Consider the following 22,644-nt stretch of genomic DNA (forward strand, 5'->3'; position numbering starts at 1 on the left):
TTCATGACGTGTCCAGAACATTTTCTTGGACTAAAGCCAGACAGGTGAGATGGCTTCACAGATACAGGAGAAAGAGAGGCAACATTCTTTTTAATGCTCTTTTATTTTTGTGCTTTCTAATGTCAGGATCACCAGGAAAGATGATTCCAGTCTCTTGGGCTCCATTTCCAGTTGGGGGACTTCCTAAGGGGGATGTCGTGAAGGGAAATAGAGGCTTCTGCTTGTACTAAGTGATGGTCAGTGAGAAACAGCTTTCCTAAATGTAGGTCTAGCCTGACCCCACTAAGTGATGGGTATACCCCTCTACTTATTTGGCTTCTTCTGCCCCAAATTACCTAGGTTGGGTCCTTTTTTTGGACTTTGGGGTTGCTGTTGGGTTTGAGAGTTCTTGCTCTGAGTTTCGGGTGATGTGGGCTCAGAATCCTTATTAAGGCAAGTGCATTCAGGTTTTGGCTCCAGACAGCAGCACTTGGGCTGAATGCAGCATGGGGGCTTCTGCGGGCAGCATGGCGGCTTCTGCGGGCAGCATGGGGGCTTCTGCGGGCAGCATGGGGGCTTCTGTGGGCGGCACGGAGGTTTCTGCGGGCAACATGGGGATTTGGGCTGGCAGCACGAATTGCATTTTGGCTGGTCACACATCTTCTGGAGTTTTGAAGGTCCTAGAAAAAAAAAAAAAAAGAACATTCTCAGAAGGAAAGCTGGTTGCCGCTCTCATTCCCCCTTCTCTGACCCCCACACACATCCATGTCACAGTGAAAACCAAGACCAGGCTGGAGGGCAGTGGTGGGCACTTCAGAGGACACAAGTCAGTCTTTCCATTCTGTGGCTTTCCATGTGTCAGTGTCCTGGTTTCTCCTCAGGTGATCATTTTCCAGATAGAAATGGAAAGATCAGAACACGTAAGAAAGTTGCCGAAGATCTCTTAGCTGAAGAGGAACAGTGCTTAGTAGGCTGATCAAGACTAGTATCCAGGCACTCTTCGAATATTGTCTCATGAATGACCACAGCCAGCCTATGTGGTCAGTGTTTTTGCCCATCTTCTGTATGAGGACATTTGGGGCTCAAAGGTCTCCATCAGCTCCTGTAAGTGGATCCAAGCCAGGTTCCATCCCAGCTCAGAGCCTGTGCTTGGTCTGGTGTTGAATGTGGCTCCCAGAGAACCAGGGGCAGCAGGAGTCCTACACCTTATGTGACCACCTGTCCAGCTCTTCCCAAAGCCACTGCCTTGCTCCTCATCCCTGAACTTGTGGGAAGTTGGCTGCTGGGGGCCCTTCAGCAACAGGCCTTCCCAACTCCTGGGACCTGGAGCAGAAGCAGCTCACTTCACCTCTGAGCTCTATCTCTCAGTCTGTACAGGGCCAGTGCCAGTGGTGAGGAGGCTGAAAGCGACTTTGTAGGTGTCCTCAAACTCAATCGTTCAGGACTCGTGTAATTTCCGGAATCTTCTAGGAGTGGGAAAATCCAAGACAGCTCTGTCTTTGCAACCCACCTTCCTCCCACTCAGGAAATCCAAGTGTCCCTGGCTGGCTCCCTAGGCCTCAGTCCTAATATGTGGCCCTGGAGCAGCTGTCCTCTGCCATGATTTCTGCCCCATTTCCCCAGCGGCACATGGATAAAAGCTGCTGTCAAGGCCTCAGAGCAGGACAGAGAGTCTAGACATGGCCAGGAGTCAGCAGGCAAACGGACCTGGGGAGTTATCTAGCTTTGGGACAGACTTGGAAAGAGAGGAAATGAGCATGTACCCCCAGGGTGGGTACATTGGGAGGTGCCAGTTCTGCCAGAGCCTGTCACCCAAGTGGAGGGAGATGGGTGAGAACTGCTGAGGTAAAGCTGCCACCATCCTCCAGCCTCCAGCACCACAGATAAGCCTGTGGCCCCAATTTTTTTTAAACTGAACAAGTTACCACTGTGGGCTTTCTGATAGGCACACACTCTTATAGATCTGGTGTGTGTACGTGTGCATGCACCTGCGTGTCTGTGTGCATGTGCCTGAACTCGCAGAAGTACAGGCACAAGGAAGGAAGGACTGGAGGTTTCTGACAATGGCCACTTGGCTGGACCAAGCAGGGATTTCTATGGACTTGATCATTATACTCTAACGCTGGAGCACGCGTGACCAGCTTACAAGGTGCTTGTTTCTGCACTGGCCCCAGTACCTCCTACCCATGGACCCTTCTAAGTTCTCCATCTCATTCCTGTTCGCCATCCTGCCACTCCCTCGCAGCCCTACTCCAAACACTCTACCTGATGCTTAGAAAGCCGTATCTTTCACCTTTTTGCTCTGTTCTTTCCTGTGTTCTGAGGATGGGGGGCTCCATCCCTCTAAAGATCCCCCAAAGACTTCCTGAGGGTTACCTGAGTGGAGCGGAAATCTGAATTGTCCCCTCCTTACCATAGAGGTGTACTTCTGTTCATTGAAAATGTGCAGGTGGTTCCTAAAGGACGCCTGCCAGATGACTTACTTGGCCACAGATGCAGGGCCCTGACTTCCTTGAATGCTAGGTGTCAGGCTCTTGGTCTCAGCCCTGGACATCTGCAGGCCCACTTCAGTCCCTCACTTGTATAAGCTGCGTTCCACCGAGCCAAGCATGGCTGACACCTGCACCCACTGAAAACAGTGACTTTCAAAGTGACAAGCTGTGTGTTGCCCCATCCGAGTCTCTTCCACTTCAACTTTTAGAACCAGCAGAGCTTTATCTGAGGCGTCTCTGTGGGAAGGGGCCCCTGGCATGTGCCTGAAGAGCCTGTCACTATGTTCCTTGCTGCTGTCTGAGGGACACACTGTGGTCACCCCCCTTCAGGGTCTACCATATTGTGAGTATCCTGAACTAAAGCAGCAGTTTGAAGAGGATCAGTTAGCAAGGGCCCCTGCCACTGGGTCTGCACCTTCCACACTCCCAAGCCCGTGGCTGCCTGGCTGTAGTGTGAACTGGGTCAGCCACAGTTTCTCACCTGCTCAGAGAAAGTGGCTGTTGCCATGGGGTGTTGGCCTCAATTCATTTGTGACTCTAGGCCTGCCAGTCACTTAGAAATTAATCCTGTCATTCAGGAAGAGTCTTCTACCTTGTTTTAAGACAACAATTCTGGACCAAGACTCCTAAGGGGTGGGAGTGGGGACAAGTCTGCGTGACTTCCAGGTCAAGAGATTCCAAAAGAAGCTGAAGTGGCAGAGATCTGCCCTGTTGATGCCCTGACTTGCCTGGGAAGGAAAAGGAAGTAGACAAGCAAAGCAAGGGAGACACACAGAAAATAAACACAGAACAGAGACGCCACCATAAAATGGGGAGAAGGAGGGGAGTAAAGGCCATAGGAGTCTTGCTCTTTGCCTCCTTTGCAGCCTTGGAAGCTATTTGTTGGAAAATCTGCATGTGCTTGGGTGCTTGTGACGGTGGTAGGGTGTGCATGTGTGCAGGGAGCCTGGTCGGCTCTGTTTCCTGTTGTCTGAACCTGTCCCCTGGGGCCATATCTGAGTCTAGACATGGAAAGAAGGGAGGGGGTGCCTTTCTCATTTTCTGTTGCTTTCCTCTGTCTGTAAATGTTTTTACCTCCTTTATGACGACTTCTTTCTACCTGTCTTTCTATGTCACTGCTTTTCATTCTGTCTCTGTCCTTGTCTCTTCTCTTGTGTCTGTGATTTATGTTTCTCCTCCTGAATTGACAGTCTGGCAGTCTGGAGACTTCTGTCTGTCTGCAAGGCCAGCTCCTCAGGCTCCATCCTTCCAAGTCCAGGCTGGGCTGTGATACAGAAGCACTCCTCATCCTGGTCACCAGAGGACACCTAGAGCTCTAGTCCAGGGGCTCACATAGCTGCCCCCACAGACATCCCCCCTGAGCACATCCCGTATGGACAGCCTTGGGAAAAGGTCCTAAGAGAGAGAAGGTTTAACATGCCAAAGATGGAGATGAGGTAGGAAATCACTCTTTTGCACTGTGGCACTGGAAGGGGACCCGATTGTCTCAGGTCCCTGCCTTCTGAACAATTACAACTACCTTCGTTGCCTTGCTGCCTGGAAAATGGCAATTCTGGCTTCTCATTGACCTCTACCCACCTGCTCAGCCTCATCTCCAGCTGCTGTCCCTTTCATCTCATCAACTGGCTCAGAGCAGATCCCTGAATGGCTCAGAATGCTCACCTCTGTCTGGACTTTGGCATGCGTTCTTCCTATGGCCTAGAACAGCCTTCTCCCAACCCCACCCCTCACTACATATAAATTTCAACTTCAACATTGCTCCCTTGAGGAAAACTTCTCTGGCCTATAGGGTCAGTGTCCCTGATGTAACCTCCTGGAGGTCCCCAAGCTTCTCATTACCTTCTTACACAATTGTGATTCCCCTAATTGACTTATCTAATCTGTTGGCTTCCAGAATACAGACATCTTGACTTTCTGCCTGCCATTGTTCTCGATGTTTACCACAATGTGTGACGTTATATGAGCTTCAACAAGTGAGAAATAATATGAAAAGAGGACTCAAAAGACAAACTTTCTCTGGGCTACCTGATCTGGCTACTTATCTTCAGTTTCTTCTCAATTTATGATGATCATACTTGGCTTCAAAGAAAAATGGTCTTCCCCGGACTTGTTCCAGCAGATGTGACCTCCCCTCAGCAGCCTAGTGAGTCCATGACTGTAAGAAGCCAAATGGTTTCTCTTCCCTCCCAGCACCCGGATTCTGAGGTTCTAGGCCTCTGTGACACAGTCATTCTTCTCTCCCCAAGATTCTGTGACAATGACTGACCCAATAGCACTCCCTGCTGGCAGGACTTCTTGACTCCTCTTGGTTTTTTTCTCTCTTGAAGGTCCAGGGGAGGTCTGTAGTTAATCTCCAATCATTCAATCACTTAAAATGGAAACCTAAAGCTCTTATATAAACTGTCTACTGTCTACCAGACTCTGTCCTAAACATGAAGTGTATAAGCTCAGTAGAATATAGTTCAGGTACCCAAAGCTCTTCCAATTCAGTATAGAGACAATAAACAGTGTCAATCTTATGTTATGAAAATCACATAAATGTAAACCCAGGGTGCCATGGGAATACGTGGTGCCAGGTTTGGTATCAGAAATGTTTTATGGAAGGAGTATTTTTTTTTTTTTTTTGAGATTTAGCTGGCATTGGAGAAAGTGGGGCATAAAGTTGTGTCTGAAAGGGTGTTCCACTGAGCAGCACAGACTAGGTGTGAGGGAAACTCAGTGTGGCAGGACAGAGTGGGGAGAAAGAAGAAGAGGTCCAGTAAGCTACAGAAGCAGGTAGAGGCTGTATTGATGAGGGCATGAGAAAGAGTTTGGACTTTATCCTGAGGGCAGTGGGAGTCCTCAAGGGTTTTTAAATGGGAGAATCAAGGAGTCTTTGGGGGGATAAGGACTCTTATTCATTTTGATATTTCCATCACCTAGCTCAGCAAACACACACACACACACACCTCCTAGGGCCCTTTGTGCTGGCCGGGACACTTCCCCAGGGGGGGCTTGTTTAGCGCCCTCACCTCCTCCAGGTCTTCACTTGTATGTTACTTTCTAAATGATGTGTTATATTCTGACCTTCCCATTTAAAATTCTGGTCTGCCATCCTTTCCCTCACTTCAATCACCTTTATGTGGTTCTATTTTCTTTCCCTCAGGAGTATTTTTCATATCCATGCCATATACCATGCACACATAGTACATACAATGTACTATGCATACAATGCAATGTACTTATTCTGTTTTTGTCTCTTGTCTTTCTTTTCTTACTGAAATTAGTCCTCTCCGAAAGGATAAAGTTGTCTTTTCTACTGACACATCTTATGCTCCCAATAATCTGGTTCATGGCACTAGGAACTGAAACAATATTAGTTGAATGTGTAAATGATGATAGTTACTCTGTGGATCATGATTTGTCTGCCCTAACTCCATGTTTCACTTGTCAAGTTAAGGAACTCATTTCTTATGTCTGTTCTCAAAGCATCTTCCCAACTAGCAGAATGTGCCCTAGTGCAGTGGGCTAATTTGGTGGTGAAAAAAACTGAGGCCGCTGGCAGGAACTAACAGCGCAAACATCACAAATCTTCATGGTGTCTCACTCCCAGGTTCCCAGCCTGAGACCTTGCTTTCTGCAGGTCTTCTCTGATAGTTTCTATTATTACATAATCACTGGGTTCTAAACCCCAAAGCTAGAAAGGATACACAGTGCAGGATACACAGTGCAATTTCCCCTGTTACCAATTCCTTCAGTCAACAGTGATCAGCTTCTCAAACAGACTTTCAAGGATATTTTATGTGCAAAAAAGGCACACACAAACTTACATATCTTTGCCTCTTTTAGCAAAATAAGAGAAACTCCATACTGTTTTGCTTATTTTTTTTCCCTACAACATATGTTGCAGATCATTCCATTTCAGTACATAAAGAATTTCTTCATCATTGCTCAGTCTGAACAATGGTCCAGAGACACATGGTAGTTCCCAGTCTGGGCTCTTGCAAAGGATGCTGGAGTGAAGTTGTTTCCTGGAGAGTATGGGAAAGGGCCTACGGTTCCCTAAGTGCAATCGCTGGCTCAAAGATAAAGCTGAGAGATATTGTCAAATTTTCTTCTATGGAAGATTTTACCAATTTACATAGTTCTTCTCAGTGTATGAAACTGCATATTTCCTCACTAACTCATCAGCACAATGTATTATTAAAAATGCTCTGTTGTCTTGCTATCTGATAGGTTAAAAATGGTATCTCAGAGTAGTTTTGAGTTTTCCTTAATAAGTCAGCTTGATTTTCTATTATTTGGCTTAGGATCCACAGTATTTCTTTTTCTGGAAACTGCCTGGTCAGACAATTTACTTGATATTTAATTGGATTATTGTTCATTCTATTACTGATTTCTGGTGTTCATACTAATATATTACTATGTACTATTCATTCCAAAATTGGGCTGTGATATCTGAAATTTCTTCTAGTGTGTTTCTTGACTTTTGACTTTGTTTGATTTTGACCACCTGGACAATATTAATTTTTATGTAAATGGTTTTTAAATTTTTATGTAGTTTCTGATTGTTGTGTTATAATCATAACACTGAGATCCATTTTGAAATTATATATGAATAGTCCCAGAGTTTCTCAAAAAATATTTTTTAATGTTTTGGTCTTTTAAGAACTGCCCTTAGTAAAATAAGAGGCTTTTTCTTAATGGCTACCCAGTTGTGACAACACCATTTATTAACTAGTTGATCTTTTCTTCATAGATTTGAGGGTATGTTTACCATATAGTAACTTTATCTATAGATTCAGCCCCTTGCTCTGAACTTCCCATGGCTCTATTGATCTGTTTATTTATGGTTCAGTGCTAACTAGATAATACCTCTGTACTATATTATAATGTCTGGTAGAGCTTCTCCCTACAAATTAGTCTTATTTTTTAGAATTTTCCTGGACATTTTTGTGTTTATTATGCCTCTGTGTTTATATTATTTTAAAGTACCTTTATTGGACAGTAGCATGCATACATTGAGAATATAGCTCAGTTAATTTCCCAAAGTAAACACAACTGCATGAACTCTACCCAGTCAAGAAATAGAGCTTATTCCCTGCACAGATTCTGCAATACACAATTCCAAGAACCAAATTAGCAAGACTAGAGCTGGCAAAGACCGAAATATCACTGACAGGTAGAATGGAGAGGCTCTGTGTTTGAGTTCTCCAATTCTGTTGCTGTGGACAGACTGACACAAGGGCAGCATGTTATCTGTTTGTTGGGTTCAGAGGCTCCCTTCTGGGAATGGGGCCAGTTGTCCTAGGATCGCAGCCTCTGCCTTTCCTTTGTCCACCACACTGAATATCATTCATCTCAAATACTTCTGAGTGCTCCAACAGGCTAAACTGAACCGCATGTGTCATAGTGCCCTCCTTCAGGCTTAGACTTAGGTGACTGTGTGTTTTCCAGGGAACAGAACTTTAAGGGTAAGGATTCAATCTTTTCCCTCTCCAGAGTTTGTGTCTCTGCTTAAGGGACCTTTGGGCACCTTTGGCCATTTGCCACATTTCCAATATTGTATAAAGACTGAATTGAAACACAATTAGTAAATTGTTTTCTTTGTGTAGAACTGTAAACAAAAACCAATGTGCTTGCTGTGCAAAAAAGCTTTTAGGCAAGTCCCCTGGCTCCTCTTTCCACCATCCTGATTGCTGTCCCTAAACCATGCATACATTCTGGAGCCACCCTGGGCCCACTTAGTGAATTCTTTGTCTCTGGAATCAGTGGCTATCAAGATTGAGACAGGTGCAGGGCCATTTCTGTTCCACGAAATCCTGAATAGTCCATGAACAATACACATCAGTTTGTTGTGGTGTATAGCAGGCCAGGATGGTATCCTCAGGGATACTTCCTGAGTCCCACTATGTGAAGGGAAGCAAAATCAAAGCTGTAGCCTTTAACTCAAGCCCATAACTGTCCCCTGCTCTGATCTGGAAAGACCTCCTCTCTGTCATGATTTGCTTTCAGAAAGATGAAATATCACATCCTTTTCACAACCCCACTCTGATATCTTGGGTCCAAACTGCAATTAGAAAAATTATTGCTTAAGGTAACTGCGGTTTATCCCTTTTCTCCTCAACCCAGTAAGCCTCACCAATAGCAAGAGTTCAGGAGGCCTTTCAGGTCATAACATAGAATAAGAATGCTCAAGGAATTTGTAGCTATACATTATTGTGGCAAAGTCTAGTTTAAGGCTTGGCTTTCCTGCCCCTGGTCGAAGATTCAGCCAGCCTTACAGCCCTGAAATGTGAGTGGTATTTCCTCTTCAGTTGATTTACTGTTGTATGAATTCCAACTATTGTCCCCAGCAAACAGTCCTTCCAGGACAGTGATGCCATCTATTTGTCAGAGAAACAGAAGTCTCTGTGGCACTATGAGTGCATGTGTGAGTATGTGTGTATGTATGAGTGTGGGACTGTGGGTGTCTGTGAGAAAGTGTGTACACCAGTATGCCAGTTATCCATTTATCACCTCTCAGCTCCAAGTGCACCCTTTTGTATAAGCTCTGTGATACAATGCAGTTCCCTTGAGCACGTCTCCTTTGAACTGAGTGGATGGCAAACCTTCTCCATAGAAGGTGCTGGAGAGATGCTGCAGAAGGGAGAAGCACATGGTCCCTTTCTAGGTTTGCCCTTCTGTAAGTACTCTACCTCAGCCTTTTCCTTGTAGGTACCTTTTCCCTTAGTATTGTTAATAATTCTTGTATTAAACCTCCCTTATCTAACCTACTGGTTGGCTTATTTCTCCTGATTGCACCCATTACTACAGTCAAATAACATGAACTCAAAGCTCACTTTTATAACTTACCAACTCTGACCTGGAACAAACTGCTTAGCCTCAGATTTCTACACTGTAAAATGCTCTTTCATAGAGTTGTTATGAGGGGTAGGTAACATAGAATGTTGGCATAGGGTTAGCAAGCATTGCTATATTTGCCAGTTAAGGGGAGGGAAGCACCAACAGAAACAAAAGAAATAGGTCAGATAAGTAAAATTAGCCAGAAAAGTAAAATAAACCAGAAAAATGCCACATAGAACAAAAGGCAAGGAGAATGTGAACATGAATACATCAAGCAAAATACAAAGCAGATTCATTAGCCAACTTTCCCTGACTTTTAAAATAACATTTTATACAGTACCTTACAATTTAGAGGCAAATTTCAAATATATTATATATTTTTTAATAAATTTATTTTTTATTGGTGTCCAGTTTACCAACATACAGAATAACACCCAGTGCTCATACCATCAAGTGCCCCCCTCAGTGCCCGTCACCCATTCCCCCCACCCCCCGCCCTCTTCCCCTTCCACCACCCCTAGTTCGTTTCCCAGAGTTAGGAGTCTTTATGATCTGTCTCCCTTTCTGATATTTCCCATACATTTCTTCTCCCTTCCCTTATATTCCCTTTCACTATTATTTATATTCCCCAAATGAATGAGAACATATAATGTTTGTCCTTCTCCAATTGACTTACTTCACTCAGCATAATACCCTCCAGTTCCATCCACGTTGAAGCAAACTGGTGGGTATTTGTCATTTCTAATGACTGAGTAATATTCCATTGTATACATAAACCACATCTTCTTTATCCATTCATCTTTCCATGGACACCGAGGCTCCTTCCACAGTTTGGCTATTGTGAACATTGCTGCTATAGACACTGGGGTGCAGGTGTCCCGACGTTTCATTGCATCTGTATCTTTGGGGTAAATCCCCAACAGTGCAATTGCTGGGTCGTAGGGCAGGTCTATTTTTAACTCTTTGAGGAACCCCCACACAGTTTTCCAGAGTGGCTGCACCAGTTCACATTCCCACCAACAGTGCAAGAGGGTTCCCTTTTCTCCACATCCTCTCCAACATTTGTGGTTTCCTGCCTTGTTAATTTTCCCCATTCTCACTGGTGTGAGATGGTATCTCATTGTGGTTTTGATTTGTATTTCCCTGATGGCAAGTGATGCAGAGCATTTTCTCATGTGCTTGTTGGCCATGTCTATGTCTTCCTCTATGACATTTATCTTCATGTCTTTTGCCCATTTCATGATTGGATTGTTTGTTTCTTTGCTGTTGAGTTTAATAAGTTCTTTAGAGATCTTGGAAACTAGCCCTTTATCTGATACATCATTTGCAAATATCTTCTCCCATTCTGTAGGTTGTCTTTTAGTTTTGTTGACTGTATCCTTTGCTGTGCATAAGCTTCTTATCTTGATGAAGTCCCAATAGTTCATTTTGCTTTTGTTTCTTTTGCCTTCGTGGATGTATCTTGCAAGAAGTTACTGTGGCTGAGTTCAAAAAGGGTGTTGCCTGTGTTCTCCTCTAGGATTTTGATGGAATCTTGTCTCACATTTAGATCTTACATCCATTTTGAGTTTATCTTTGTGTATGGTGAAAGAGAGTGGTCTAGTTTCATTCTCCTGCATGTGGATGTCCAATTTTCCCAGCACCATTTATTGAAGAGACTGTCTTTCTTCCAATGGATAGTCTTTCCTCCTTTATCGAATATTAGTTGACCATAAAGTTCAGGGTCCACTTCTGGGTTCCCTATTCTGTTCCATTGATCTATGTGTCTCTTTTTCTGCCAGTACCACACTGTCTTGATGACCACAGCTTTGTAGTACAACCTGAAATCTGGCATTGTGATGCCCCCAGCTATGGTTTTCTTTTTTAAAATTCCCCTGGCTATTCGGGGTCTTTTCTGATTTCACACAAATCTTAAAATAATTTGTTCTAACTCTGAAGAAAGTCCATGGTATTTTGATAGGGATTGCATTAAACATGTAAATTGCCCTGGGTATCATTGACATTTTCACAATATTAATTCTGCCAATCCATGAGCATGGAATATTTTTCCATCTCTTTGTGTCTTCCTCAATTTCTTTCAGAAGTGTTCTATAGTTTTTAGGGTATAGATCCTTTACCTCTTTGGTTAGGTTTATTCCTAGGTATCTTATGCTTTTGGGTGCAATTGTAAATGGGATTGACTCCTTAATTTCTCTTTCTTCAGTCTCATTGTTAGTGTATAGAAATGCCACTGATTTCTGGGCCTTGATTTTGTATCCTGCCACGCTACCAAATTGCTGTATGAGTTCTAGCAATCTTGGGGTGGAGGCTTTGGGGTTTTCTGTGTACAGTATCATGTGATCTGTGAAGAGGGAGAGTTTGACTTCTTCTTTGCCAATTTGAATGCCTTTAATGTCTTTTTGTTGTCTGATTGCTGAGGCTAGGACTTCCAGTACTATGTTGAATAGCACTGGTGAGAGTGGACATCCCTGTCTTGTTCCTGATCTTAGGGGAAAGACTCCCAGTGTTTCTCCATTAAGAATGATATTTGTTGTGGCTTTTCATAGATGGCTTTTAAGATGTTGAGGAATGTTCCCTCTATCCCTACACTCTGAAGAGTTTTGATCAGGAATGGATGCTGTATTTTGTCAAATGCTTTCTCTGCATCTAATGACAGGATCATATAGTTCTTGGCTTTTCTCTTGCTGATATGATGAATCACATTGATTGTTTTACGAGTGTTAAACCAGCCTTGTGTCCCGGGGATAAATCCTACTTGGTCATGGTGAATAATTTTCTTAATGTATTGTTGGATCCTATTGGCTAGTATTTTGTTGAGAATTTTTGCATCCATGTTCATCAGGGATATTGGTCTGTAATTCTCCTTTTTGGTGGGGTCTTGTCTGGTTTTGGAATTAAGGTGATACTGGCCTCATAGAACGAATTTGGAAGTACTCCATCTCTTTCTATCTTTCCAAACAGCTTTAGTAGAAGAGGTATGGTTTCTTCTTTCAACGTTTGATAGAATTCCCCAGGGAAGCCATCTGGCCCTGGACTTTTGTGTCTTGGGAGGTTTTTGATGACTGCTTCAATTTCCTCCCTGGTTATTGGCCTGTTCAGGTTTTCTATTTCTTCCTGCTCCAGTATTGGTAGTTTGTAGCTTTCCAGGAATGCGTCCATTTCTTCTAGATTGCCTAATTTATTGGCGTATAGCTGTTCATAATATGTTTTTAAAATCGTTTGTATTTCCTTGGTGTTGGTAGTGATCTCTCCTTTCTCATTCATGATTTTAGTAATTTGAGTCTTCTCTCTCTTCTTTTTAATAAGGCTGGCTAATGGCTTCTCTATCTTATTAATTCTTTCAAAGAACCAACTCCTGGTTCTGTTGATCTGTTCCACAGTTCTTCTTGTCTCAATTTCGTTGAGTTCTGCTAGAATCTTTATTAACTCTCTTCCTCTGCTGGGTGTAGGATTTATTTGCTGTTTTTTCTCTAGCTCCTTTAGGTGTAAGTTTAGCTTTTGTATTTGAGTTCTTTCCAGTTTTTGAATGGATGCTCTATTGCAATGTTTTTCCCCCTCAGGACTGCTTTTGCTGCATCCCAAAGATTTTGAACAGTGGTATGTTCATTCTCATCAGTTTCCATGAATCTTTTCAATTCTTCCTTAATTTCCTGGTTGACCCTTTCATCTTTTAGCTGGATGGTCCTTAACCTCCACGTGTTTGAGGTCCTTCCAAACTTCTTGTTGTAATTTAGTTCTTATTTCAAGGCATTATGGTCTGAGAATATGCAGGGGACGATCCCAATCTTTTGGTATCAGTTCAGACCCCATTTGTGACCCAGTATGTGGTCTATTCTGGAGAACGTTCCATGTGCACTTGAGAAGAATGTGTATTCAGTTGAGTTTGGATGTAAAGTTCTGTAGATATCTGTGAAATCCATCTGGTCCAGTGTATCATTTAAAGCTCTCGTTTCTTTGGAGATGTTGTGCTTAGAAGACCTATTGAGTATAGAAAGAGCTAGATTGAAGTCAGCAAGTATAAGTGTATTGTTATCTAAGTATTTTTTCACTTTGGTTATTAATTGATTGATATATTTGGCTGCTCCCACATTCGGGGCATATATATTGAGGATTGTTAAGTCCTCTTGTTGCATAGATCCTTTGAGTATGATATAGTGTCCCTCTTCATCTCTCACTACAGTCTTCAGGGTAAATTTTAGTTTATCTGATATAAGGATGGCTACCCCTGCTTTCTTTTGAGGGCCATTTGAATGGTAAATGGTTCTCCAACCTTTTATTTTCAGGCTGTAGGTGTCCTTCTCTCCAAAATGAGTCTCCTGTAGACAGTAAATAGATGGGTCCTGCTTTTTTATCCAGTCTGAAACCCTGCGCCTTTTGATGGGGTCATTAAGCCCATTCACGTTCAGAGTTACTATTGAAAGATATCAGTTTAGTGTCACCATGATATCGATTCAGTCCTTGTTTTTGTGGATTGTTCCACTGAACTTCTTCTTAAAGGGGAATTTTAAGAGTCCCCTTAAAATTTCTTGCAGAGCTGGTTTGGAGGTCACATATTCTTTCAGTTCCTGCCTGTCTTGGAAGCTCTTTATCTCCTTCCATAAAGTATTCTTGGTTGCATGTTCTTCTCATTTAGGACCCTGATTATATCCTTCCAGCCCTTTCTGGCCTGCCAGGTCTCTGTGGAGAGGTCTGCTGTCACCCTAATATTCCTGCCCATAAAAGTCAGGGGTTTCTTGTCTCTTGCTGCTTTAAGGATCTTCTCTTTATCTTTGGAATTTGCAAGCTTAACTATTAATTTTTTAAAAACTTTTATTTATTTATGATAGTCAGAGAGAGAGAGAGAGAGAGAGAGAGAGAGAGAGAGGCAGAGACATAGGCAGAGGGAGAAGCAGGTTCCACGCACTGGGAGCCCAACGTGGGATTCGATCCCGAGCCTCTGGGATCGCACCCTGGGCCAAAAGCAGGCGCTAAACCGCTGCGCCATCCAGGGATCCCCAAGCTTAACTATTAAATGTCGAGGTGTTGAATGGTTTTTATTGATTTGCGGGGGGGGGTCTCTCTATTTCCTGGATCTGAATGCCTGTTTCCATTCCCAGATTAGGAACGTTTTCAGCTATGATTTGTTCAAATACATATTCTGGCCCTCTGGCCCTTTCGGCGCACTCGGGAACCCCAATTAAACGTAGGTTTTCTTCCTCAGGCTGTCGTTTATTTCCCTTAATCTGTCTTCATGGTCTCTTAATTGTCTGTCTCTTTTTCCCTCAGTTTCCCTCTTTGCCATCAACTTGTCTTCTACGTCATTCACTTGTTCTTCCACCTCCATTAACCCTCGTCGTTAGGACTTTAGTTTGGATTGCATCTCATTCAATTGATTTTTAATTTCTGCCTGATTGGATCTAAATTCTGCAGTCATGAAGTCTCTTGAGTCCTTTATGCTTTTTTCTAGAGCCACCAGTAGCTGTATAATAGTGCTTCTGAATTGGCTTTCTGACATTGAATTGTAATCCAGATTTTGTAACTCTGTGGGAGAGAGGACTGTTTCTGATTCTTTCTTTTGAGGTGAGGTTTTCCTTCTAGTCATTTTGTTCAGTGCAGAGTGGCCAAAAACAAGTTGTATTGGGAAAAGGAGAAAAAGAGAGGAGAGAAAGAAGGAGAGAAAAGAGAAAAAGAAAAAAGAAAAAAAGGAAGAAAAAGGGGAAAAAGGAGAAGAAAAAGAGAAAGAAAAGAAAGAAAGGGTAAAAAGGGTGGCGGAAGCAAGCAAACAAACAAACAAAAAGAAACAAAACAAAACACAGCGAGTATCTTCTGATTCTGGACTTCCCCCTGGAACTTGTCCGTCTAGGTGGTCTTCTGGGGGAGGGGCCTGTTGTGCTGATTTTCAGGTGTTAGCACTTGGGGGAGCCGCTCACCCCCTGCCTGGTGCAGGGCTCAGAGGGGGCTGTTTACCCGTGAGGCCCCAGCAGGAACAACCCCAGTGGCGGCGGCCAGCTCTGGAGCCTTGGAGTCAGCTCCTGCAGTAACTCCGGAGCTCTCCGTCTGCAGGGGCCTGGATGCTCCGGGGCGGGGCCGCTGATCTGCTCAGCTCGGGGCAGGAGCGTCCTTGCTGTCCTGGGCCCTCCTGGGCCCTCCTGGCCTCTGCTTGTCCCGGGGGAGGCCGGATCCTGGGCTGTGTCCCCGGCGCCCTGTGCTCCCAGGCCTGCACTGTTGGATTTGTGCTCCCAGCCTCGCAGCCCCCTCCGTGGAGCCGCCGCCCGAGCCCCTCCGAGCTGCTCCGGGTCCAGCCGAGCGCGCTGCAGCCCTTTAGGGAGCTCGGCCGCGGGGTGTGTCGCACTCTCTCCGGGGCACAGGTGCTCTGTTAGTGTCCCAGGGAGCCTGAGGGCATCCCCACCCCTCCTGGGGTCCTGCTCTAACTCCCTGCGGGCGCCTTTAAGCCCGGGATGATTGGTGAAGCTCCTGCTTCTCCGGGTCTCAGCTTTCCTGTCCTGGGGACACTCGCCCCGGCCTTAGCCCGGCTCCTCGTGGGGCCCCTCCCCCTTGGATGTCTTTTGTTTCTTTATTTCTTTTTTCCCCCCGTCTTCCTACCTTGATAGACGTGCGAACTCTTCTCGCTGTAGCATTCCAGCTGTTCTCTCTTTAAATCTCAGGCCGAATTTGTAGATTTTCAGGATAATTTGAAGGTTATCCAGGTAATTTGGTGGGGACAGGTGATTTGGAGACCCTACTCTTCTGCCATCTTGCCCCTCCTCCCATATTATATCATTTTTAATTATTTTTAAAAGTATTTTATTTATTTATTCATGAGAGATACGGTGAGGGGGGGGGGGAGGAGAGATATAGGCAGAGGGAGAAGCAGGCTCCATGCAGGAAGCCGGATGTGGGACTCCATCCCAGGACCAGGGATCACTCCCTGAGCCAAAGGCAGATATTCAACTGCTGACCCACTAAGGTGTCCCATATTATATCATTTAATCTTTAAACTAAACCAACCTAGTATGTGTTGTCATTGGTGATGGTGTTGTTTCCATTTTCAGAAGTCTAAGATGAGGCTCAGCGGCAAGGTCATGGTCACAGTCCTGGCTTGTAAGGGGACCTGCCCCCAGAGCCTGTGGTCTTTCCATCACTGCCCTCTTGTGGTCCAGTATGTACCAACACCTGGTTCTTCAGGCACCACAGCACCATTATGCTTTTAAAGCATAAACTCAGGTAATGACACTCCTCCCCTCCAAACCTGATGCATGCCCATTCCATTCATCATAAAAGAGCCCAATTCCTGTGAGCTCATCATCAGCTGAATACAAGTTATTTCTATGATCCTACTTCTTTCTACCCATGCATCCACTCCATCCCTATATCTAGCATCTATCATGTTTCTGTTCGAACTCTGTGCTCATGGTCCCTGCTCATGGTCACATAAATATCTAGAGTAAAATGCTATTACTCTAGATATTTATGTGACTCACTCACTTCTTCACTTCCTGAAAAGAAGGCTTTATTACACAGGCATTCCCTGACCACACTGTGGTCAGGCCTCCCTCAGAATTCTACATGCCCCCGACCTTCCTTTATTCCTCCTCCACACCATTTTGTAGTGTGTAATATACTATATATTTAACCAGTATGCAGCTGTTGTCTGCTTCTGCCACTAGACTCTGGGCTCCCTGATAGCAGAGACTATTTTCTTTCTATTTACAGCTATATCCTCAAACTCTAGACTAATGCCTAGCATGCAGTAGGTGCTTAATAAATGTTCATTTAATGAATTACTAGAATTCAATGCTAAAAAGGTTGAATTTACTTTTTTCTATGTTAAGTTAAAAGCTTTCATTTCACTAAGACTACACTTATCTTGATGAGCACTGTGTAATATATGAAAGCGTTGAATCATTATATTCTATACCTTATACCTGAAACTAATGTAATGCTATTAATTGCACTATAAATTTTGGGAAAAAAAGCACATTCATTTCATGGTTTGTACCTGATTTACTGTTTCAAACATAGTGATGTTGCAAAAAAAAAAACAAACAAACAAACAAAAAAACAATCCCCTCCAACCACCCCCCCAAAAAAACCATAGTGATGTTGCAATGATGTATGTGCTGAGCTTTTTAGTTTCTTGAGCTAATAAGAAAATTTTGGCATCTGATACAACTATTACAGGTTCATGAGAACTTTGCCAACTATAATGATGTTTATGTTTATTTACAAACAAAATGGCCGTTTCTTATTGCATTTGAAATATCTACACCAGGATGTTGCCTCTGTATTGGCAAAATGATCTGTGGTATAAAAAAGTAAATGTTATTTCTTCTCATTTCATATAAATACTATTGAAAATTTGCGAGTTACATCAGGGAAATACAAATCAAAACCACAATGAGATACCACCTCACACCAGTGAGAATGGGGAAAATTAACAAGGCAGGAAACCACAAATGTTGGAGAGGATGTGGAGAAAAGGGAGCCCTCTTGCACTCTTGGTGGGAATGTGAACTGGTGCAGCCACTCTGCAAAACTGTGTGGAGGTTCCTCAAAGAGTTAAAAATAGATCTGCCCTATGACCCAGCAGTTGCACTGCTGGTATTTATTCCAAAGGTATAGATGCATTGAAATGCCGGGACACCTGTGCCCCGATGTTTATAGCAACAATGTCCACAATAGCCAAACTGTGGAAGGAGCCTCGGTGTCCATGGAAAGATGAATGGATAAAGAAGATGTGGTTTATGTATCCAATGGAATATTCCTCAGCCATTAGAAATGACAAATACCCACCATTTGCTTCGACATGGATGGAACTGGAGGGTATTATGCTGAGTGAAATAAGTCAATCGGAGAAGAACAAACATTTTATGGTCTCATTCATTTGGGGAATATAAAAATAGTGAAAGGGAATAAAGGGGAAAGGAGAAAAGTGATTGGGAAATATCAGAAAGGGAGATAGAACATGAAAGACTCCTAACTGGGAAACAAACTAGGGGTGGTGGAAGGGGAGGTGGGCGGGGGGTGGGGATAAATGGATGACGGGCACTGAGGGGGGCACTTGATGGGATGAGCACTGGGTGTTATTCTGTATGTTGGCAAATTGAACACCAATAAAAAATAAATTTATTAAAAAAAGAAAAGAAAATTTGCAAGTTAAAGCCAATTTTTTAATGGTCTTGCCAGAACTTGTTTTACAATGTGTCAGCATTTTATTAAATCCATTTATTTTTCATGTGACACACAATTACTTCTACTTCAACATATATTGGCAATAATGTCTATACAAAGCACATATAATTTTTCCTGCCTTTACTTTTGCAATATAAGTATGAACATCACATTTTTCCTATGTATTTAACAATGTGCTAAAAATTTGATCTCAATATAATATAAAGTTGTTTTCTTCTGTTGAGTATGTGTCAATCATCTTTATATTTACTTGCCTAATCATACTGTAGCAAAATAAGCAGAATGAAAAGATTCTCAACAGCTGTACTCCTGTTGAGCTTTGTTGTAAATATCTTATGATCTCAACCTTTAGGATAATTCAATGGCTGATGTCACACTGGAACTTTTTTTTAAGATTTTTATTTATTTATTCATGAGATACAGAGAGAGAGACAGAAACAGAGACATAGACAGAGGGAGAAGCAGGCTCCATGCAGGGAGCCTAACATGAGACTCAATCCCAGGTGTCCAGGATCACGCCTTGGGCTGAAGGCAGCACTAAACCACTGAGCCACACAGGCTGCCCATACTGGAACTTCTTAATGAGTAAATGATCCAACTGAATTTCTAAATCAGTCAGTCATAAAATATCCTACTTACAGTGTCAATTGCATGTGACTTTAACAAGATATTCTGTAGTGGTATATGTTTTTCTTTCATGTTAAATGTGGAAACTCACTTTTGATATAATATAAATACATTTTCATTGCCATATTTAAATTTATATGTACTTTTAAAATCAGCATTAACTATTTCAAGTAAATGCATGTTATATTTCATAGCAAAATTATATTGTAAGTAGCTGGGATAATCTATCTTGTGAAATTTTACAGCACAAAATATGTCAGACATTTAACCTACTCCTAATCACTGTAAAAGGTGCATCCTGATGATAAGAAACATAATTATAATATACTATCTTAGGGTAGATTAAGGTCAAATTTTACGCACATGGCATTAATTTTGTATACTATAATTAATATGGTTATTGCTATTTGAAAATCACCCAGTACTAGTACTATAATTTGTCCTATTTTAAGTCTTAACATTCTATTGGGTACAGCAGTAATTAATTATAGCAGTAATTATTCTTTTAAATTTTTCTCTGTTTAATCAGTGATCCATTTGTAATACTATTTTATCTTTATGTTAAATAAGCATTTATAAAGTCAGATAAGAAAACTTATATAGTGGTAAGATTAGCTTTAGCATTATATTATCATATATGGCATATGACTTGTTTACTAGCTATTAAAATAATTTACCATGAGACATTGATGCACTTGGACTTACTTGGTATCACATTTAATGCAATGAGATGTAGTACAATTTTGTGTGAGTAAAATTGTGTGCAACTAAATATAGTATATAAAAGATTAGGGTGGATACAACACAGAGTTATACTCTTCTTAATTTTTGAGAGGGTTAATTAATCACATTCCTTCCTTCTCCAAACTCTGAATAAATTGAGAGAGACATCTGTGTAAAACAGGGGATTGGTAAAGCATTGAAGAATGTGACTTGTATCATGTCAAAATGGAAGCAATAATATTTATTCCAAAGTCTAAGCCTTGGGACCTGGATTGGGACAGAACTTGCTCACAGAGACACTCCCCCAGCTACCAAAAGTGAGCACAGCAGAAAAGCGCACATATAATGGTAAAGGGCTCACCATCTCACCTATCAGATCACTTGCTCTTCCTCTAGAGGTAAGAAGTGAGTTTGAGATGGAGGATGTTATTTCAAAAAATAAAGTTAGAATGTTGGGGGGAAAAATTTCCCCTTAAATCAATAAATATGACCAAGACCTTAAAAGCATACTAATTTATTACAACATTTTTGCTCTGACATTTGTTAGTTGTGTTAATGGCCCACATTGCCTGGAAAGCCTGATGAACTCCAAGGTGTTACCATTTATCATTGGTTATTTAACACTTCTAAGTAAGCATGCTGAATATTATCACAGCATTTAAAATAAATAAATACACACACACACACACACACACACACACACAGTTTCCCTCTCAAAGACTGCTCTAGAAGCTCTGAAATACCTCTCTAGAAGCTTACTGCTGCCTTTGTCAGAGGTTGAAAACTACTGATCAAACAACTTTCTCCCTCAGACTGAGGGTTGATTGGAATATAAAAGAAGGTGATCAGGTCCAACTTCATGCTAAAACCCAAAGCTCTCAGTGACATGGATGCCCCTGGCCAGCCATGACTTTTAATAATTTATTTTGATGTGAGAGCAAGGGCCTTCGATCTCTTCTGCTAAAGCACACTAAGCAGATTCCATTCACGTGTGAGACTCACTCAACCACATGAGCCCAGTTGTTCACATAGCTGTGGCTTGGTTGATCTAAGGTCTGGGTTTTGTGTGACTTCTGGGGTACAGACCACGGACAAGGGTTCCATCCCTTGTCTCCCACTGGCTGCAAGACACCAGTGTCTTGATCCTGTGGCTAAGAACCCTAGGCCTGGAGGATGGGCACAAGCATTGCTGTTGCCTATGGCCCACTGTTGGGTTAGAAAAGACAGAGCTTTAAGAATTTGCCTCTGAGCACATTGCCATTTGCCCCATTGAATACAAGGAAAAAAGAAACCACAAAGGGTAGATATTAAAAGTCTGTCAAGAGAATTGTGCTAACTGGGTCACTGGGTAGACTCTGGCTCCTGTGTAAATAGAAGTAGTGAGATATGCTCAAGGAGAATATTTGTTGTGGTTTTTTGAACTAAGATCCGAAAATGACAAGTACCCATTTCTTTCTTGAGTATGGGATTCTCTCAAGTCAGAGGGATCTGGAGGCTAAATTTCAGGGCTGGGGAGCAGAGTATAGATGGTAGCAGCAGCAGCAGTGGAACAGGGTCACTGATATTTTGGGAGTACCCCATTACTCCCCTCTGGATCTTTCCTCTCAAATGGCTCAGGTCTAGGACCTCCCTTGGTGGGAACTTCCCATCTGGCTGGCTCATTGTGGGTTCTATTTGAAGAATCCAGGTTAGGGCAGCCCTGGTGGCTTAGCAGTTTAGCGCCACCTTCAGCCCAGGGTGTGATCCTGGAGACCCGGGATCGAGTCCCACGTCAGGCTCCCAGCATGGAGCCTGCTTCTCTCTCCCTCTCTCTCTCTCTCTGTATCTCTAATAAATAAATTAAAAATCTTAAAAAAAAAAAGAATCCAGGTTAATGGGAGCTCCCCAGAGCTGAGGATGGAGGCATCAACAAACACCAAGAAGCTCAGAGTGTAGGGAAGATAGGCTTTATTTTTGCATGTTGACAAAGCTTTCAGAAGCAGAGTTTTCTGTAGCATTCAGGTCTTCTTGATATAGAACCAAAGCTAAGGCTAAGTGGTCTGAGATTCTCAGCAAAAAGAGGAATCCTAGGTATACATCTAGGCAGCTTAGTTCAGGAGGAGAATGGAGAATAGTGTGAGAGTGAGGAAAGTTGTCAACTCCAGGCTTATCCTTGGCTATGGATCTTTAGCTCCTCAAAACCTTCAGGTCAGCTGCAGCCCCCAAATCTATGGCAAAAACTGGAACACCCAGAAGGCTCCCTCTCCCAGCAGTTGGAAGGCTGGGGCGGGCCTAGACAGACTCCTGGAAACCCATGAGACCCTAGAGAGCAGCAGCCTCTGAAGCCAGTGATACAGCAACTGGGGACACAGCAGGAGGGGGCAGGCGGGGGGCAGGGGGCTGGGCAGGGAGCTGGACATGGAGCTGGACATGGAGTTGAGGCCTGTGGCACCTGTGGGGCCTGCAGGGCCTGAGGTGGACGCTTGGGTGGACACTTGGGGAGGCACTTGGCAGGTAGCTGACACTTCTGCTGGTTTTGCTGGCAGGACATCTTGGCAAAAGTTCAGTTACTCTAAAAAACAATGCAGATATTTTGAAAGTTCAGTGACTATAAACTTTATTTGTATCACTATTTTTCTCCAGAGTCTGAGTTCTATAACTGATCCTATAGCTCCAGGATCCATATCTTTACAATGGAGAAGCCCTACGTTCCTGGCATAGGAGAAATCAGGCAGGGGCCAATTCTAATTTGGTAACACCTTCTCTTACCTGTCCTGGTTCTTCCAAGACTCCTGACTTCCAAGGCAGCAAGTTAGGTAGTTTCTAAAGCTTTAAATTATTTTTATGA

At 43.0% G+C, this 22,644-nt stretch overlaps 1 protein-coding gene across 1 annotated transcript; it reads right to left on the minus strand.

The window, feature by feature from the left end:
• Positions 1 to 22,005: 22,005 nt before the first annotated feature.
• Positions 22,006 to 22,347, minus strand: LCE7A (late cornified envelope 7A). The gene has a single exon (XM_072718810.1). The coding sequence runs from the start codon at positions 22,345 to 22,347 to the stop codon at positions 22,006 to 22,008; it is 342 nt and encodes a 113-aa protein (XP_072574911.1).
• Between the last annotated feature and the right edge of the window lie 297 nt (positions 22,348 to 22,644).

Source organism: Vulpes vulpes, chromosome 8, assembly GCF_048418805.1.
Source record: "Vulpes vulpes isolate BD-2025 chromosome 8, VulVul3, whole genome shotgun sequence".
Lineage (NCBI taxonomy): Eukaryota > Metazoa > Chordata > Mammalia > Carnivora > Canidae > Vulpes > Vulpes vulpes.